The sequence below is a fragment of the Vipera berus genome (assembly GCF_964194415.1).
Source record: "Vipera berus genome assembly, chromosome: 3".
Lineage (NCBI taxonomy): Eukaryota > Metazoa > Chordata > Lepidosauria > Squamata > Viperidae > Vipera > Vipera berus.
In genome coordinates, this window is record NC_138204.1 from 88,571,318 (window position 1) to 88,591,119 (window position 19,802).

Genomic DNA, 19,802 nt, shown 5'->3' on the forward strand with positions numbered 1-19,802 from the left:
GTGTCCTGCATTATAAATCTTTAGATTGTAGGTTTTGCTAAGATGGCTTCAGACAGGTATATTATTTAAGTTTGGAATGTACCTGCTCCCCACTTCATCTTTAATCCATTGTAGGAGGCAGCCAAGAAGGGATTGTCTTCATATCATGCAAGAATATCAGAAAATTGGTCTAGTAGCAACCCCCAAAGCTTTGGGAAATGGCTGCCTCATACTTGGGAGAGTACAGGTGTTTTGGTCTTCGCAAATTTCTTGAGAAGTCTTGCAGGTGACTTGCACCTGCTTTTTATTTGCCATGTTTGTTTGTGTTTTTTTAAAAAAACAGCTTTGCGGAACAAGCAAAGTCATGGTTAAACACGAGAATGCTCCAAATGAAAGTCAACAGCATATATATTCCATGAGATAGTGGGAATGTACAGCAAAAGCTTGTTGAAAAGCTTTGTAAATGCTAAAATGTAAATGTAAATATTGTATTTTATTTTATTTTTATTTTATTTTTATTACATTTATATCCCGCCCTTCTCCGAAGACTCAGGGCGGCTTACAAGCTTAGCAGTAGCCTTCATTCTATGTATATGCCTGCTTGTTAGGGCTTTCACACACACACCAAGCGGCATTATTACAAAGTCAGCTTAATTGCCCCCAACAATCTGGGTCCTCATTTTACCTACCTCGGAAGGATGGAAGGCTGAGTCAACCTTGAGCCTGGTGGGATGCGAACCTGCACTAATTGCAGGCAGCTGGTGTTACTTAAGGAGGCATCAGCCCACTGCTCCACCAAGGCTCTTTTTAAGACTGATGACTGACAGCATTCCAATCCTTTATCAATTATTTTTGAGAAAATAGAATAGGTAGAAAAAACAATGAGAAAATGGAAACGTCCCCTACAATGAAATTCCAAGAGAATTGCAGTTTAATGTAGCCCAGCTCACCAAGTTTCTTCTTTTATAGCAAAGCTTAGCTCTGAGAGCAGAGTTAAGATAAGGCAAGCTGTTCCTGGGTTTGCAACTTGCTCTCCCTTGAAAGTCTGATGTGGGAATGGAGCTGATTATTGTTAGGAAAGGATTTAGTCCCCCCACTTCCTGTCTTCTTAAGTTCCCCCCCCCATTAATGTAAATAAAACCACACCAGGTCACCAAAGGAGATCCATTTGTTGAAATTAGATTCTTGTTTTGTATGTTAAATGTAAAGTGCAATGTGTTTCTCATTTTATAAGCATGGAAGAATGCGAGGCGCTCTGTACACGCATAGCTATCATGGCTAAAGGCACCTTCAAATGTCTGGGCACCATCCAGGATCTCAAATACAAGTAAGTTGAAGATCAGTATCTCATGTTCATGGTGAAGGATTTATGAAAGTATGAAATTTAATAATTCTCTTTATGGAATGTCTCATAGAATAAATGTGAATATTACTGCACAAACATATAGCTTAATAAATCATGGCTACCTTACAGATATGGAGATGGCTACATTGTTACGATGAAAATCAAGGCACCTAAACTTGGATTACTTCCAGATCTCAGCCAAGCAGAACAATTCATGTGCCAGAACTTTCCCAGAGGGATACAGAGAGAAAAGCACTATAACATGCTGCAGTACCAAATATGTACCTACTCACTGGCCAAGATCTTTAGATTGATTCTCTCCAACAAAGAGAACCTAAATCTTGAAGAATACTCTATCTCACAAACTACCCTAGATCAGGTAAATTAAAATATTCTGAAAATGGGAATCTTCCACTCAAGTGAACGTGAACAGCCCAACTACGGAAACTATTTCAGTACTGTATATTAGAAACTGGGGTAATTCAGTTTCCCACTTTGGGGCAGAAGTTCATTTATCTGCAAGTGCAGCTGAGTCTCGTCCAGTGGGACTACTTTTTATAGGCATTTCAGCAGCACTTATCTTTCTAACATTTTTTGTAGTTGCAAAGGCATTTCACGATATTCATGCTTCGGTTTGGTTTCGGATTTTTCTGTCTCTGTAGAATAGCGATCCATTTGCTGCTTATACTACCTTTATATGGATTTAATGCGGACTTATAAAGGGACGGGATACACTCCCCTAAGAAGGTACATCTGGTGGTAGCCATAAGAAGAGCCTTCTCCGTGGTGGCTCCCTCCCTCCGGAACGTCATCCCTCCAGAAATTAGACTGGCCCTCACTCTAACACTCTTTCGGAAGGCCCTGGTTTTTGTATCTCGGTTTTTAATTACCCTGTAAACCGCCCTGAGTCCTTCGGGAAAGGGCAGTATATAAATGTAATAAAATAAAATAAAATAAAATAAAATAAAATAAAATAAAATAAAATAAAATAAAATAAAATAAAATAAAATAAAATAAAATAAATAAATAAATAAATAAATAAATAAATACTACTTTGGTCAGATCAGCCAGTGAATGAAATTGTTAAATACAGGGTTTTTTTCACCAAAATCTTCTTAACTTTCTGGAGCTTCTGGATTTATCTCCTCCCCTAAAGGTCTGTAGAGGAGTAAATGACATGACATCACAACACAAGCCCCATGATTAATGTAATTGTGTCAGATATCAGGATGCAAATACAAAAGCCCAGGGTTTGTTGTGGTATCATGACATGTTTTGTCATTTTATTTTATTTTTTGTCATCCCAATTTCTATCAGAACTTAAGTTTCCTAGGGTAGTTCTTGCTGTACATTTCTCTGCTTTTCTCCCACAGGTTTTTGTAAATTTTGCTAAACAGCAGATGGAGGATGAGGAGATTCCTCTACACCCTCGTGCAGCTGGAGCTAATAGAGAGATGAAAGTGACTCCTGTTGTCTATCGACATGTAAGCAAATAAAAGCTGTGTGGCAACCACGCCAAAATTTCCAGTTGCCGAGGACCAGACCTAGACAGCAATCTTCCAAACTTTAAAGGAAGTGGAATAACATTACAGATTCTTAGTAAGAACCAGAATGGAGGCAGTGTATTCTAATCTGACAGATGTATTGCTTATAGGTGAGAATAGCCCACACTGCCTGCTACATACTGACCAAATGTTATGGACGAATGGAAAACTTTTACTTTTACTATCTTTTACTATCTTGGTTTATGGTATTCTGACAATTTCTATTTAGCACAAACATTATGCAAGACCCACTTTGAACAGTTCAAATCTTTCAAACAGCAGCTACTCCTGTGGTGATATATATTCCAAAGCAACGGTTACAACCACTCAAGTGTCTACTGGAGTGGGCAGCTAGAACAATTTTTTTAAAAAATAAAATAAAAATAAAAAGAACATATTCACAGCCTTGAAGGGGCTCTTATATAAAAGAGGAGTAAGACTTTTGCTACCCTTCAGAAGATCTTCAGAAACAGGACAGCCACTGCTGGGAACACTGCAGCGCAAGGTTTCTTGACCTAAATTGGGCTAACAACGCATCCATAACCTCATATCTATTTAACAAGTTTTACAGATCACTTGAATATTTAGTAGAAAGATAATTACAGGTAGTCCTCAAGTTATAAGCATAAAAGTAGTAAGTAGTTTTGGGCGGGGGGGGGGTGTTCGTTGCAACTTTGAACGATGTACAAGTGACCACTCTTAAGTCAAGGGCTACTCCAAACTATCTTCCCAAGGGTACTGACTGCTGTACAAGGACTTTCTCTGTGTGAGGGTGGGGTATTTTTTAAAAAATTTTCCTTATCATTGACATGATTGAGCATATTGCTTTTCTGGTTGATAAATAAAATACTGAAATTTGGCCACTCACTGCAGTGGGTGTTCTATTGGCACAGTAATTTCATCCAAGTTTAAAATATAAGTTTTAGTTTACTACATATTATCTCTTTACAAATAGCTGAAAAATGTACATTATATCTAGAGAAATAAACTGGAAACATCCCAGGTGCTTTTGTTGCTAGTCTTCTTAAAAATTTAAGACAACATTGTACTGATTTCTTGATACACTTTGCACACTTTTTTAAAATACATTGGTCATTTTAGCTAAAAATATGATACAGGATTGTTTAATATTTCCTTGCGTCCAGGCATAAGACTGGAGGACTGCAGTCTATAGTAACCTGCTGCTATGCATGTTTACTTAAAAGTAAGTCACACCAATAAGACCTACATTCAAATAAGTGTGCATAGAAAGCATTTCTAAGCATGAGAAACGCAGGCAGTATAAGATGCTATAGCATTCGTGGAAGCACCAAGTTGCAGGATGTGGTGAAGTTAAATGTAGGGAATGCATCCCCTATCTAATAGGGCTTCATGAAGATAGAATGTGCTAAAGATTGGATAAAAATCCATTTCCCATGTACATTTAGCCATTTTTTTTATTGGTAGCTTTGCTTGCCAAGACTATTTGTCCAGCAACCAAACTAGGACAGCATTAGACATGTGCTTATGATTGGTCATCAAAGTTGCAGCTATTGCAGTGTCCACATACGGTCATATGATTATGATCTGAGCACTTGGCAAGCACCTTGCAATTTATGACAGTTGCAGCATCCTGTGGTGACGTGATTGCCATTGGCGACCTTTCCCTGCTATCTTCCCACATGCAAAGACAAAGGGGAAGGTTGCATTCACTCAGGTAAATCCTCCCCGGCATGTCATACTCTCTTTACCTCAGCCTCTGCATTTGAGCTGCGTTGTCACCCACTTCCCCCAACTTGTAGACAGGCTGTGCCAGCCCATGATACCACAAGCTCCTTATTTCAAACAACTACTTAATTACCCGGTTATTGGAGTCATGATGGCAACAGGGATTGCCTGGATTGCTTAGCAATGAGATCCTGTGTGTCATACTTTATGACTGCATTGTTCAGTGACAGCAATCCCAGTCCCAATTGCCGTCCACACAAGTTCTACTTTTATTGGGGATATTTAGATATGCAATCTCCAGAGACTTTTATGTTTTTGTTTTACTAGGCTTAATTGTACCTCAGTCATAAGCAATTCTGAGTGGCTGATTGGTAGGTTCACAAGATGGCTGCATCAGATGATTATTCTTAGCATATTGATGGCTTCCTTTCGTTGTGTTCCTACTCTAGTTCTGTGTAACATCTTCTACACCAGTTTTGGGATGTTATATTTTCAGGATGTGGACTTTAAAATAGAGAAAACATTGCTCTTTTTCTATATAGAGCAAGATTGGGGAAGCATACTGCTCTCCATCCAGGACTAAGGGGAGTTGTAAATCCATGGAACACTTTCCACTGTGCGTTTTCTCCACGTTGCTCTTGTAATTGTCCAGTATACATTGGTATCTATAAAGGACAGGACAACTGTGAAGAAATATCCCTTGCAATGTAAATTCTTTCTCTATGTACTTTGTGGGATGTTACTATGCAAGCATGGAGATGTGGAGCTTTTATTGTGAGATCACAATGCTTATTTTGATAAGTCACTTTGGTGCCATTGTGGTTAGGAACAGATGGCTATGTCAAGTGTGCACATTTCCCAGTCAAAAGAAATGCAGTACCGGGAGAAGCTGACTGGAGTTGCTGTAGGTCCTCCATTTTGAGGGGAAGCAAAAGGCAACTCTTAGACGATCTGTCTATAGTGAGAATTCCCTGGGAAAGCCATGCACTGGATGTGCTTCCAATCAGCAGGGCAGTGATGAGGGGGGTCCTTGGGGGAATCAGACAGGTTTCAGTGCAGGTTAGATTAAGGCCAAAGCGCCCAGGCTGTAACATGCTGGCCTCATAAACCAGATTAGGCCTGTAGGCTAGAGATTTCCCATAAATGACCTATACTGCTTGCTATAGCAAGCATCTTATACTACGGTAGATGCAACCTTTTTTTCTCTTTTGGATGCAGTATGGATGCTCATGGTTTTGTTTTCTTGGAGCCTAACCCAGAGAAGCTCCAAAAGCACCTACTATCTGTTACCCTGGCTGAACAAACTGCAATAAAATGTGAATGCTTTTCATGACCCTTAAGGCAATAAGATGAAAAAAAAAGAAAAGAAAAGAGGAGTCAATGCTAAAACCTGCATATCAGAAAAGGAAGTGTGACTTTTGACCCTCTCACTGTAGCACAGTAGTAACATGCATCTGAAACAATCAACCTAAATTATCCTCACATCTTGGCTGCATTGCCAACGGTCTTCTTGGATGCCCATCCGTTTTGCTGTTCATAATTCAGAAGGGGAAAAACATTGTTCTTATAATAAGAAAGGAATGATGGACATTCTAAAACTAGGGTAGTCCTTAAACTCTCGTATATAAGTGCAGTGTTTGTCCTTTGCCCAGACTGTCATCTGAATGAAACACAGCAAGGTGAACAATCCCACTGGAAGAGAGAGAGAAAGGTGGTTAACATTACAAAATATTCTATGGAGAGTAATACCTCAAAATTTTAAAACCAAGAATGCTATTCACCTGGAACGCACTGAGTCATGATAGTAAAACCAATCCATGTTCCCAGCTGTAATGGCCAAGAAAATTTAGAACTATTTCACATGATTAAAATTGCTAAATGCAACTAGTCCCTTTATATTAAAATAATCAAACAACTATTTTAGTATCAGTTTGTAAAACAAAAGCAATAAAACATAAGCATGCAAATAATTAAAGACACAGCCAATATTTTGGAAATGCGTTGCTACACATATGAAGTTCTGGTTTAAGATCCTCCAAATAAGAGTGTGAAAACATTTCCTGCCTAACATAATTAAGATAAAGTAAAGAAGGTATACCGTTCTTAAATATTACTAGGTAGAGAACTGATGTGTAGGGCCTTTAAAAAAAAAGCACTGATATCTACTAATTGAAGATGATGGTAAGAAGACATAAAGAATGCTTTGAGATTTTTATTGTCACAACTGGCATGCCTCGCAATCATATAATTTCATGGGGTGGGTCTAATGTTAATACTATATATCAACTACCTGCCTGTAATACTCTTTTTTTACCTCAATTTCCCATGTTTATTAAGGAACAGAAACAGAATAACTACAGAATGCTTTTAGTCATATTGCTAGGATTCTCCTTCCTGGAAGCAAATTTAAAACTGCTAAGCTTGTAAGCCGCCCTGAGTCTTCGGAGAAGGGCGGAATATAAATGGAATTAAAATAAATAAATAAAATAAATAAAATAATTTTGATGATTTGTTTAAAAAATTAGTTATTCCCACTCTTCTCCCCATATATTCAACATAAAAATTCACTTCTGATCATTATGCTCAATATTATTTTTAGATAAATAATCTATAGCAAAGTGGAGAATTTCTGGTTACTTTTGTTATATTATAGTACTAGGAATGGGAAAGCCTTGCAAAATCACCTAGAGATATCCTACCTAGTATGTCCAAATTTACCCCCTCCCCTTCAGTTTTATATAAAAAAGAGTATGAAACTAAAATAGCTTGATGTATTTCAATATTCAAATGGCCCACGTAAACTAAATTAGAAAACTACCTGTCTAAACTGCTTCTGCATGATCTGTTTTCCACAAATCTTCCCACTTACATACATTTTTAATTTATTACTAATTTATAGTTGTTCTTTCCATTTGCAGTTCTTTAAAAAAAACATTCATTTTTTTTCCAGCATCCTTGAAACTGCAGCAAATCTGAGGTAATCCCTCATCTGCAAGAAATACTTTGCAGTAATTTCATCTATTGCTTATGCCGGTTATGTTTTTGCATTCATTTTTTCCCTTAGTTTCCCTTCTCAAGTTGAATTCTGAGCCTGTTCTGCAGAGTACAGATTTCTGTGGTTTATCATATATAGAGGATATATTTTAGGGTGCAATTCAAGCTTTTTAACCTTGCTTATGGCAAGGTTAAGCATATATCTAAAATTATTTTTTAAATGTGAGTCCCGGGTATATATTTTTAAGTCTCGGAGATCAGCATTTTTAGTAGTTTTCTATCATTATATATATATAATGATATATATTACAACCAAATTATTGCAATATTGTCTGATGATTAAAAATGCTTACCTCATAGGTATAATTAGGGCATGACACAAAATAAAATAGCCACGTGAAAGGATTCTTCGTTGGATAAGGAATCTTACAGGTCTTGGATCCTATCAATTGAAAGATCCAAAAAATTTAAAACTATCTGCTCTGCTTTGTGTAGGGTTTTTTTTTTAATACATCCAATATTTCTTTTAGCACAAAGCTTGGAAAGTAACATTAATAGTGTGGATGTAATTATTATTCTCATATCATTTTATAGTTCACCTGCTTTTTTTCACTGTGGTACCCTACCAGAGATACTTCAATACTCAAAGCATTTTACAGTATTAATGTAAAATTAATGCATCTATTAGCAGTCCCACCACTGCCAACCTTTGTAGATAAACAGCTAAAGAAGGGGAAGCAGTTTCAAAGAAATGCCTGTTTCTAAGAGCTGAGAATCTCATAGTTGCCAACAATACAGGTAGTCCTCAACTTATGACCATGACTGAGCCCCAAATTTATGTTGCTGAGTGAGACATTTGTTAAGTGAGTTTTGCCCCATTTTACGACTTTTCTTGCCAGAGTTGTTAAGTGAATCGCTGCAGTTAAGTTAGTAACCTGGCTGTTAAGTGAATCTGTCTTGCCCATTGACTTTGCTTGTCAGAAGGTCGCAACAGTTGATGACGTGACCCTAGGATGCTACAACAGTCATAAATATGAACCAATTGCCAAGCATCTAATTTCTGATCACATGACCATGGAGATGCTGCAACGGTCGTACATGGGAAAAATGGTCGCAAGTCACTTTTTTCGGTGTTGCTGTAACTTTGAACGGTCACTAAATGAACTGTTGTAAGCCGAGGACTACCTGTAATGATAGTACATTGATCAAAGATAGCTCAATCAGAAAGAAAGAGGGAGACAGCCTTCTTCCCCTATAACTGGGACAGAAGATGACCTTGAAAAAAAAAGAGCTTATAACAAGTAGCATGCTCATTGGACAAAGGATGTTGAATCTTGGGGGAAAATGGGGATGGGGATAGAGAGATACAGATCACAAAACCCTGGAGGACACTAAAAAGCAAAGCAGAAATGTTCTACACTATAACATTTTTTCACAGGCCATATTTATCTTGTATAGCAGGCTGTTGAGATCAGCCAGATTCATTGACGAGGCCCTTTCTGAGGCTCCCCCTATTCACCTATACATTTATTCATATACAAATGTTAAGTCAATAGTAACCGCAGCAGTATTGAAATAGAAGCAAAACACTCAGCTTTTTCCATCTCTTCTCAGATTACTAAGTGTAACATGGATAGAAAAGTTTCCAGCTTCACAGGTCTGCAATGAGAGAGAATGAGAAAGTGGGTGAAAATAGAAACAATGAAAGACAAGGCAGTTCAAATAGAGAAGAGTGTTCCGAGCATACTTTTTTCCTAATTTAACAGACCTAGTTCTCATACAGACCCAGGGCTTTTTTTCTCATAGAACGCTCAGAACGGAGTTCCAGCACCTTTTTTGGATGGAACCTTGTAGGGTAGGCAAGGTGGGTTGTATGACATGTGTGAGTTCCGGCACCTTTTTCTTATACAAAAAAAGCACTGTACAGACCCATTTGGTGCACTTCAGATAGATTGGGCTCCCCTACTGAGTGTGAATTCACAGAGAGTCCCAAAACATCTGGAAGAAACCAATTAGGGAAGAATTCCTTAAAACAGGCATGCTGGCTGAAGAATTCTGGGAGTTGAAGTCCACAAGTCATAAAAGGGCCAAGTTTGAAGAGCCCTGCCTTAAAATCTCATCTGTTTTGTCCTGTTTTGAAAGCAAAATCTAATTTCTGTTTACAACATCACTGTACCTGCGGACTGCATGGTTACAGCTTTTTTGGCAAATCTTCAAATACAGCTAGTCCTTGACTTAACAACACAATTGGGGCTGGAACCTCTATCACCAAACCACGTGGTCACAAATTGAGTTATGCCTGATTTTACACCCATTTTGCTGTGGTCATTCAGTGAATCACATGATCATTAACTAAATACAGCTGTCCTCATTGACTTTGCTGATCAGAAGGTTAAAACTATCACCGGAGGTTGGGACGTCGCAGTTGTCATAAATAAATGCCAATTGCCAGGCTCCTGAATTTTGAATATGTGACCACAGAGGACACTGCAGCAATTTTAAGGGCAAGGATCAATCCTAAGTCATTTTTTTCCAACACTGCTGTAACTTTGAATGGTCATAAGTTGAGGACTACCTGTAAAGCTTCAGTTGTTACAAATTATTACAAACAAATTATTACAATTATTAGGTGACAGCCCTTCTACTAGGTCATTCCCAAAACTGCCAAGACAAAAAGTTCAGATTTGATTTATCTATGTAAAGGCAGATTCATCTTAGAACATGTAAATTATTCAGGGCTCTGGGGATTCAGCTCAGATAGCTATTCAAAAATCTGAGAAAAGAGTTATTTTCCTAGCTCTGTCAACCTCGGTGCTGTATCTCAACAGCTCCACCTGACAATTGGGCACTGGAATTGTGCGTTCCTATAGGATGCACCCAGACGATTCCTCTAGAAACACATCGCAGCTTTTATGTTTCTGCATAAAAATGAAATCCTTCATTGCTTTAAAAAATCAAGAACAATACATTGTTGATTAACACTGAAGCAAAATATTCCTCCAGATGACCCTTTATTGCCCTTATTTGGAAACTGTTAAAACGCGCATAAGAATACCATATGTATTTAACTAATTTTAAGTAAAGTTTCTTCCTTGGAACTTTCTAAAAGGGCAAGGTAACTGCCAACAATGTTTGCAAATAGTCAAGTTACTAGCCACACTTCCATAATCTATACTGTTTTGTATTGTGTAACTACGATATGGAAAGAAACTATTCAGTTTTTCGCTTTAAGCCTGTTATGCTAACAATTTTAATGTATATTTGTTTTCTTAATTCAAAAGATTTATAATGCTGCCCTTCTCACAATATATGAGAAAGGTAATCTTATAAATTATAAATTATTGCCTTATAAAATTATAAATACAGTACACAATAGCCCAACAAAATCAAAGACATAACACATAATTGAGGATAATGATAAAAACATGCACATCACAAAATAGGCCCTGTGCAGGAGAAAAAGCCAGGAGAGCCAATAAGGATCACTTTTGATAGGAGTTGAGTTAAAAATAGAACTAAATAAATACCATGCTAAAAGGTCTATCTGACCATGATAATTTTCTTGTAAACCAAAGGACTGGGATCAAATAGCCTTGCTAAAACTGTATACTGGGTTCTGAGTTTCTAGTTTCTGCCAACTATACAGATTACATGCCAATTAGTGTAAATTAGTTCAGCAAGTTACTAGTAGTATATAAACATCCAGAGAATTACTAGAAGTAGTATATCCTATCATGCAGAAAACTGTGTGGCACACAAGAAGGCAAACCCTGAAGATGTCATATACACAAGGAATTGTTTGGAGGCGACTCCTTTGAAACACAGAAAGTGGTACACATTAATTTTATTCTCACAATAATGTTGTTTGGCTGAGAAAAAGTGAGTGACTGAAAACCAAACAACAAGCTCCTTGGTCAAATGGAAAAACTTCCCCACTTCTGTAACTACATTACAGTAACCTCTTTTGTAAAGCATTCACTTTAAAAACACAGTAGAATGTTTGCAATAGTGGTAAATAACATGTTTTATTAAGAATGTTCTTTTATTTCCATCTATTTTACATTTTACCTTGCCCCTCTCTTTCCACCCTTTTTCTCTCTACTGGCTCTCTATCAAGACAAAGTTCTAATTCCAAACACATTGACTCACAACACACTCTCTTAATTGATTTGAAGATCGCAACGTATTTTCCAGGATGGCACTCAATTTCATATGTGATTTACAGAGACAAACTTCAAATAACTGTTCCTTTAACTATTGCAAAATGCAAAAATATGAAGAGAATGCAAATAAATAGATATACATGCTAAAAATAAATAAACTACTACTTCCATTTTCTCTCCTAATGCCTCTAACCACCTTTCGGGAAAAAATAAATGTTGGAAAGCACCAAAAAGCAATAGCAGCTAGAGCAGGCACGTCAAACTCACGGCCTGGGGGCCGGATGCGTCATGCCGAAAACGCACCCACCCCATTGCTGGCAATGGGGAAAAAGCTGTGATACGTTGCGCGACGTCGCGAAGTTTGATATGCCAGAGCTAGAGTGTCTCATCTCCGTGACACCTAATATACAGGAAATGTGCATCCTTAAAACTGCCTTAAATATACTTTCTGTCATTAGCTGAAATGAGAATGAAATAGAAGAAAAAAGAAGACAGAGTAATGAGAATATCTTTGGCCTTCAATTCTTGGTCTGCTGTTTTGTTGTTGGATGATTCTGAGAGAGTTGTTGAGTGCTGGTGAAAATTGCAGTTTTCTTGGCAAGATTTGAAAGTGGCTTTGTTATCTTCTTCCTAGGGCTGAGAGAGAGTGAATGGGCCATGGTCACCAAACTGGTTTTGGGCCTAAGGCAGGACTAGAACTCAGGATTATAGCCTGGTGTCTTAATCACTATACCAAACTGGCTCACTACTGGTCTGTTACTGGCAAGATTTTGGATTCATCATACATGCCAATTTTATGGCAGGATCGTATTTTATCAATGTGACAATAACCGTTACAAATGTTTCTTACTATATTATTTTTAATTTGCAATATACTTACCAGGAACATGACCAGAGCAAAGTTGACTTGTTTTTGTCCATAATCTGCAGAAGAGAATATTTATGAAGTTTCGGCTGAAGGAAACATTCAAATTATTTTTACTTTTTTTGCTACTTACATGGTGGTGTGTAAAGAGGGTGATTGATATAAAAAGCAAGCCAGGCGGCAAATCCCCAGTAATAGAAACAATTCTGTAAAACAAATCATTTATATTTTTGTTAATATTTTACATTAGAGATTTACAGAAAATATACAATGTGTGCACACATGTGGGCACAATGTTCTCAGTTCAAATTCTTTATCTAATCCTAATGTATATAAGCAGAATGTGAGCAGGTACTACATATTCAAAGAAGAATTAATTCTCAAGTTATATTAACAAAATGCAGAGAAATTATGTTTCCTCCATTATAACAGTATCCCCAACTTGACTTTTTTCCCAGTTAAGTGATTCAAATATGATACAGAACTTTCCCACTATTTGTTCCTCAGAACCAAAGAAATAAATATCTGTAAATGAAGTGCAAAGAAACAAATTGTTTTCCCTATGATTTTTAGTCTACAAAAATGTCAGTTTATTATTTCCTAACTATTTACAGTATTAATGCTACCAAAAATTAGTTTATATGACTAGATACAAAAGATATTTTTAAACAGTAAATGCTATTTAAATGTTTAAAAACACTTATCTCACATTCATAGCAGCATTTAAAAAAAATATAGATCTTGCTGTAATATACATACAATATTTATAAATATTCTGGCAGTGAGCTCACTAAATATGATCCCCAGTTTGGTAAATTTTTAATACAGAATATTTTAGAGGCACAAACTTCCCAACTCTATGATGGCAAGTAGGGCAATTTTATTCAGCGTAATTATACTTTAAATTTCTCAAGCAAAGTAATACTATTTCTTATATCTTATTTCAGACAAAAACAACCTGTCCTAGTGTTATCTATACATAACAGCTGCACTGTTAAATTCAAGCATCAAGAACTTCTAATGTTAACATTTCACTAAGACAGGGGTCTTCAAACTTGGCCCTTTTATGACTTGTGGATTTCAACTCCCAGAATTCCTCAGCCGGTGTTCCTGGCTGAGGAATTCTGGGAGTTGAAGTCCACAAGTCATAAAAGGGCCAAGTTTGAAGACCCCTGCACTAAGACAAGATACAGATCAAAGGGATCAGTGTGATAAAAACAACACTGCATTGTAAGCCCCATCCCTTTTGGACATTTATGTTGTGACATCACATAAATGTCCAAAAGAAGAGGAGCTTATGATGGAACACTAATTTTGTCCTTTTTGTTTAAAAAACAGCAATAGGAGCTATGGACATCTATGGGTGGATGAAAACTAAAACTTGTTTGAAAGTGTTTACTTTTGTAGCACAGACTTGATAGCAATTTAACTAGCAATGTATAAAGGGATCTGTGAGTTTACGTTAACAAACAAAATCCTTCTATGAAACAGGATAAGCTTAAATCAGTTTCTGAGTTGTTCTAAATTTTCTTGGTATCTAGAGATGTAGCTGAGGGCAGGTCCTCTACTCCATCTACCTCTTTGAGAATTTTGAGACCGTGAACTTCACTTTAGAAGCAGGTGGGAAAGAATTTAAGTTCAACAGTTCAGGGGCCACAAGACTGGGCCTTGAAAGTGGAATGCATGAGTGAAATGAAGAGCAGATAATTTAAATACCAATAAGGCAATCTAAATACCAATACCCCAACTGTAAAGAGCTTAAAAGCTCAGCATCGTAATTGTGCGGAGAAATGAATCTTATGTTAGAGTGCAGCTGATTAGAAGCTGCCAACACATAATCCTACACAAGCCAAAACAACTTAGTGACCTCATATCCCATTTTTATAACACTGCCTCTTCTTCCAACAGAACAAAAATCTAAAACCTAAAATGATTGTCTCTTATAGTATGGTTCATCTAGCACAGGGGTAGGCAACCTTGGCTCTTTTATGACTCATGGACTTCAACTCCCAGAATTCCTGAGTCAGCTATGAGTCCATGAGTCATAAAAGAGCCAAGGTTGCCTACCCCTGATCTAGCACATGTAGCCTTTTATACAACCAACTAGAGAACCTTGGTGACCTCAAAGGAAAATAAACCTGGTACAACAATCTAGAAAAAAGTTATATTGGTGGGAAATCTTCCCTCCTGCAGTGAATAAAGAAAGAGAAGGAGTCATTGGAAAATGAAAAAGTGGGAAACCAAAGTGTGCATTAACTTTGTACGCCACAAACACAGTCTCTCTCTTAGCTTTCAGGGTTAGATAGCAAGAACTGCCCCTTTTAGCCACCAGTGATGCTGCACAGGGGTTTGCTTTGTAAAGCTGCTTTCTTCCTTTTGAGCCCCACTGGCTTTCCCCCCAGTCACTGGCACTGCTGATTGCTAACATTATAGAAGCCCTGTTAAGAAGCTATTTGGCCATTGCTACAGCCAATCAAAATGTGGAATTTACTGTGAAAATAATTACATCTGAAAGATTTTCGCCTCTTCACATTTTAGAAAGAAACTGGTTTATTTTCCTCACCTCTTCATATCAGAAGATGAAAATAGGTATTATTAGCATATTTATCATGTCACTTTTAACCGACCAATGCCATACACAGCCATTTTCCCACTTTTAAATTCATCTGCACTAACTCTGTATGACACCAATTCCTGATTCTGCTCTATTAAGTGACAGAAAATACTTCCTTCCATCAGATGTAGTGAAAGTGCTTTCAAACCATCCTTATCTTAAATCATTCCATCTGTCTTCTTACTGTCGTTTCAGTCTTCCCCAAACTGTTGTCTAGATAAGGGTTTCTCAACCCAGGCAACTTTAAGATGTGTGGACTTCAACTCCCAGAATACCCCAGCCAGCAGGGTTGAGAAATGCTGATCCAGAAGTTCAATTACAGGCCTCACATCCTGAGCCAGCAGACAATTCGCTTGTTGATTGGAGCTGAATGGAATGCATCCTTAAAGTACTTGCTTAGATATGTTAGCTGCCTTGAGTTGTTTATGAAAAAATAAAGGTCCTTACTTATTTTCTTTGATGTATATGCAATAGTGACTTTGCAGAGTAGAACATTTAAAGAATACAAACAATGCAATATAAAGCAGACAACAGCCAAGAAGCCAAACCAATCTAGGCAGATAACAATTGCTTTACGGGCTCTAACAATCCACGTTTAAGAACAGACCCATGTCTTGAGAGCTTTTCAAAAAGACTGAAGGATCAGGGCCAACCTAACCTTGTGGGGAAATGGTGTTCCAAAGGGCAATAAAAAACAAGCCTGGGTCTCACAAGTTGACATTCCTGACTGACAGGACCCACAGCTAAGCCTCTCCTGCTGGAGCTAATGGACTAAGGATAGAAGGATCTGGGAAAAGGTGGTCCTGCAAAGAATGTCGCCTGTAAATACTGCATAACTACAGACCACACATAAACACATACACAGAGTTCAGAATCTCTTTAACAGTGTTAATTAGGCAGAAATTAAAAGGGCACACTTTCTTGCATCATGTGCTCCGAGACAATAATCTGAACGTAAGAAGAAGGCCATCCTGGTAGAATAGCTACGTTTGTCCTCATTCATCCTGATGTTTTCCAATGGCAGAGAAACGTGTGTTAAAAACTGTCTCTGCATTGAACAAAACAGAGCAGCAAATGCTCTAATTCTGGGGTGTCAAACTCAATTTCATTGAGGGCCGCATCAGCATTGCGGTTGCCCTCAGGGCCGGATGGGTATGGCCTGGGTGGGTGTGGCCTACTGGGTGGGTGTGGCTAAAGTGCATATGGACTACTGGGTGGGCATGGCCAGCTCTACATCGTTCGCATCAAGGGTGCCTATGGGGGCCTGGGCAGGAGTGGGACAGATCTGAGGGTCTCTGGCAGAAGGAGGGTCTCTGGGCCAGGGCCAAGGCAGTGGGGGCCGTTCCCTCACTGTTTCCAGGATGGCTTCACGGGCCACATGAAACCACTTCGTGGGCTGGATCCGGCCCCCGGGCCTTGTATTTGACATGTCTGCTCTAATTAATGCAAACGACTAGATTCAAGCAAAGCACATTTTATCTCAGGAACATAATCCAGGTCAAATAGTAACAGCTTCTATAGTAAGTGGTCTTTGTTTCAGCTGAGATTGAAAGAAGTAATGAAAGAACTGGCCAGCTGCCATTGAATAGTTTATTCTTCAGATGCAGGATCATGAAATAAAAATCTTAATGAGAACAGCTGCCTGCTAAGAGCACTTAAAGCCCTAAAGAATTATTACATCTTTGCTAGGGTCACAGATTTTTAATTTGGAACTGTATCCCCATCCCAAGAATTCTACATACAAAACTAAGTGAAAATCTGCAACTATTTACAATGTGACCTGGATATATTTTATATATGAGAGACAGTCACTACGCTATTATTTTCTGTGCATCTCCCACCACAGCAAAAGATAGAAAAAAAAATCATAAAGTCCAAAATCCACATGGATGACAATAATCATAGGTACTCTATTATACTTTTTTAAAATGCAATGTTTATACCAGTGTGGTAGAGTGGCTTAAGATTTTGGAACAAAAGCCAGATTTGAGTCAATCCTCAGTGTGATGTTATGAGAATAATTACAGGTCTATTCTGTATTCTCTCCTGAATCCCAGAAGCAAATAAGAGATGCAGATCTAATTAATGCTCTACATATAAAATGTAAAATGCAAAAACAAAACAATACAAAAATCACATTCCACCATTATAAAAAATAACTACTTATTAGCTACATTGTTCTTAAATCATTCAATACCTCCAGAAGCGCCCTTAATTTAAGGATCAAATTATAAGTTCAGAAACCACCTATTTTGGCTCAGGGTAACTCAGAACTGAGAGATCATATGATTTATCATTGTGCTCCTTAAAATAACACAAACACAGAGACATCCAGAATGCCAGAGAGAAGGATTTTAGCCTCATTTTCAATCTATTGTACTTTATTTCCTCCTTCAAGAATTTTTAACATGGCAAAGGTTTCAAATCAATCCCCACAAGCATTTGGAATGGTTCAGTCCCAGAAGAAGTTACATTTTGCAAATAGCCCCAAGTCCAAATTTTTTTCTACAAAAGGATAGTTGTAAATTTGCAACACTTTAATGAAGCAGAAATTCTCTTAAGTTTTGCAGATGGAGCTGTAGTCTACTGTAGGAGTACATTAAAAAAAATCTGTAAAATATACCTTGCTATTGTCAAGGTAGCTGCAGGCCAATGTCAAGTATCATGTCTAGTATAGCCCCTGTAATTCTAATAAACCCACTGACTCAATAGTCTTAATCAGGAGAGCGTGTCCTAGAACAGTGGTGGCGAACCTATGGCAACCATGCCAGAGGTGGCACTCAGAGCCCTTTCTGTGGGCACACACACCATGCCCTGGAGATGGCAACTGTCCGTCTTCAACCAACCGCCTGCTAACATGCCAAGGTCCCATGTGGCCAGATGCATCCCGGCACGGCTGGTTTCTCTCCCTCCCCATCCCATCCCTCCTGGCCTCGCATGCTCTCCTTTTCCCGGGCACGACCCACTGCATCACCTCCTCAGCTGTCGGCCGCCCATCCAGCTCAGAGGATGCTTCTTTGAACTGCTAGCGGGCTGCGGAGCCCCAGGTTGAGGGGCCAGCAGGCTATGGCTGCTGACAGACACTATCAGCCCCCATGCGCTCGCTGGCCTCTGTGTGTGGGGGCAGACGGTGTCAGGCAGCAGCCGTCCCAGCCCTTGCCTTGCCCCATGGCAATGGTACCCCTGCCCTGCCTCGCTTCACCCCACAGGATGAGTCTCCTGCCTATTGCCCCACCTGCCAGAGACCTCCTGGATCTCCCCCAACCCTGCCCACCCCCCACAGGTGTCCCTCCCCACAAGCAACATTGAGGTGACCACGCCCACCTTGGCCACACCCACCCAATCTGCCATGACCACCACAGCCACGCCCACCCAGTGGGTTTTGGGTTGCAGTTCGGGCACTTGGTCTCTAAAAGGTTCGCCATCGCTGTCCTAGGATCCAGGAGAAAAGCCACTCTCAAGGAGCATCTTCCCACTTGGCTAGAAGAAAAAAGATTAGGTATTGCAGTCCCATGTTTTGCAGCCATAATTTGGAATGGCAGATTTCAGTAGCAGATGTTCATGCTAACAGAGAACAGTTCCTCATTTTGCAGAGCATCGTTATGGCCCAAAGTTGTATCACAGGCTGGGCTCCTACAGGGAATGGCCAGATTAGGTTGCATTCAAGGGCTGCAAGTAGATTTTGTGACAATTTACCTTAACAATATTCCTCAGTGGCATAGTCCCATGGGAGAACCGATGAACAAATATTGTTTCAATCAACCTTTTGATGTAGTGGAAAGAATGGCAGATACATGCCAAGCTAGAAACAGCAAGATAAAAGCGTTTCAGAAAACTAAAAAAAAACAAATTGGGCAAGACATTCGGAATAAAGCTGTGATGCCCCAAAATAAACTTCTCCAGTCTAGAAGTGAGACTCACTTAACTACTGGATGTCGGCCTGAAGTAAATCTGTCATCCTGGCCATAGATAAAAGGCATGCGGAGATAAAACACAAAATAGATGAACAATGGGCCCGTATATTCTATCAAAAATACCTGCAAAAGAGAGAGACACTTATTAGAAGGCCGTCTTTGGTTGCATAGCAACAACAACAACACTGCATGCAGTCCTCCCAATCAGAATGGATACTGAATGACCACTTGCTATATCCAACACTGCCAACCAATGTTTTAACTTGCTGGCTGTCAAATTCTGTCAAGTTCGGAAGTCCGTCTGTCTTAAAATCACCAAGACTGAGAAACATTGCTCTAGAAAGTAAGTACTCTGCTTATTTTCCCTGAGCTTTCCTTTTTTCTATTTTACACAACTGTCTTCGTAGTTGAAGAATTGCTGCTGCTTGCATATTAGCTTTGAAACGGTGTAAACCCTGCGGTGGCATCTTGCGATCTGAGATGATTTTTGCCTTGTTTAGCACAATTGAAAACAATAGTGCTTAATAAGGAACACAGCCTGGTTAGATGGCTGGATTCTACTGCAAGTGTCAAGACCGAAGGCTAAACCCATAATTCAGAATGAGGCTGCTGATCAGTTCAAATGAGCTCCTATGGGAGAAGGGAAATAAATGTGGGATAAACAAATGAAATATTAA

The 19,802-nt window shown here is 38.7% G+C and overlaps 2 protein-coding genes across 2 annotated transcripts in view; one reads left to right on the forward strand and one right to left on the reverse strand.

Annotated features, from left to right (window-relative positions):
• The window catches only part of ABCA4 (ATP binding cassette subfamily A member 4), a gene marked incomplete at its 5' end in the record, with an annotated part of 118,639 nt that extends 115,712 nt beyond the window's left edge, over nt 1-2,927 (forward strand). Inside the window, 3 exons of the mRNA XM_081325514.1 lie at nt 1,214-1,306; nt 1,454-1,703; nt 2,698-2,927. Of these exons, the coding sequence (XP_081181640.1) occupies nt 1,214-1,306; nt 1,454-1,703; nt 2,698-2,820 (466 nt within the window). The 3' untranslated portion in view covers nt 2,821-2,927. The remainder of the gene's footprint in view (nt 1-1,213; nt 1,307-1,453; nt 1,704-2,697) is intronic.
• Nucleotides 2,928-6,109: 3,182 nt separating this feature from the next.
• Nucleotides 6,110-19,802, reverse strand: part of LOC308665200 (very-long-chain enoyl-CoA reductase-like) — a 42,986-nt gene continuing 29,293 nt past the window's right edge. Inside the window, exons 6-13 of the mRNA XM_081322915.1 lie at nt 19,133-19,248; nt 18,908-19,013; nt 12,731-12,803; nt 12,613-12,656; nt 9,171-9,228; nt 7,923-8,011; nt 6,357-6,402; nt 6,110-6,267 (exon numbers count right to left, since the gene is read on the reverse strand). Of these exons, the coding sequence (XP_081179041.1) occupies nt 6,140-6,267; nt 6,357-6,402; nt 7,923-8,011; nt 9,171-9,228; nt 12,613-12,656; nt 12,731-12,803; nt 18,908-19,013; nt 19,133-19,248 (660 nt within the window). The 3' untranslated portion in view covers nt 6,110-6,139. The remainder of the gene's footprint in view (nt 6,268-6,356; nt 6,403-7,922; nt 8,012-9,170; nt 9,229-12,612; nt 12,657-12,730; nt 12,804-18,907; nt 19,014-19,132; nt 19,249-19,802) is intronic.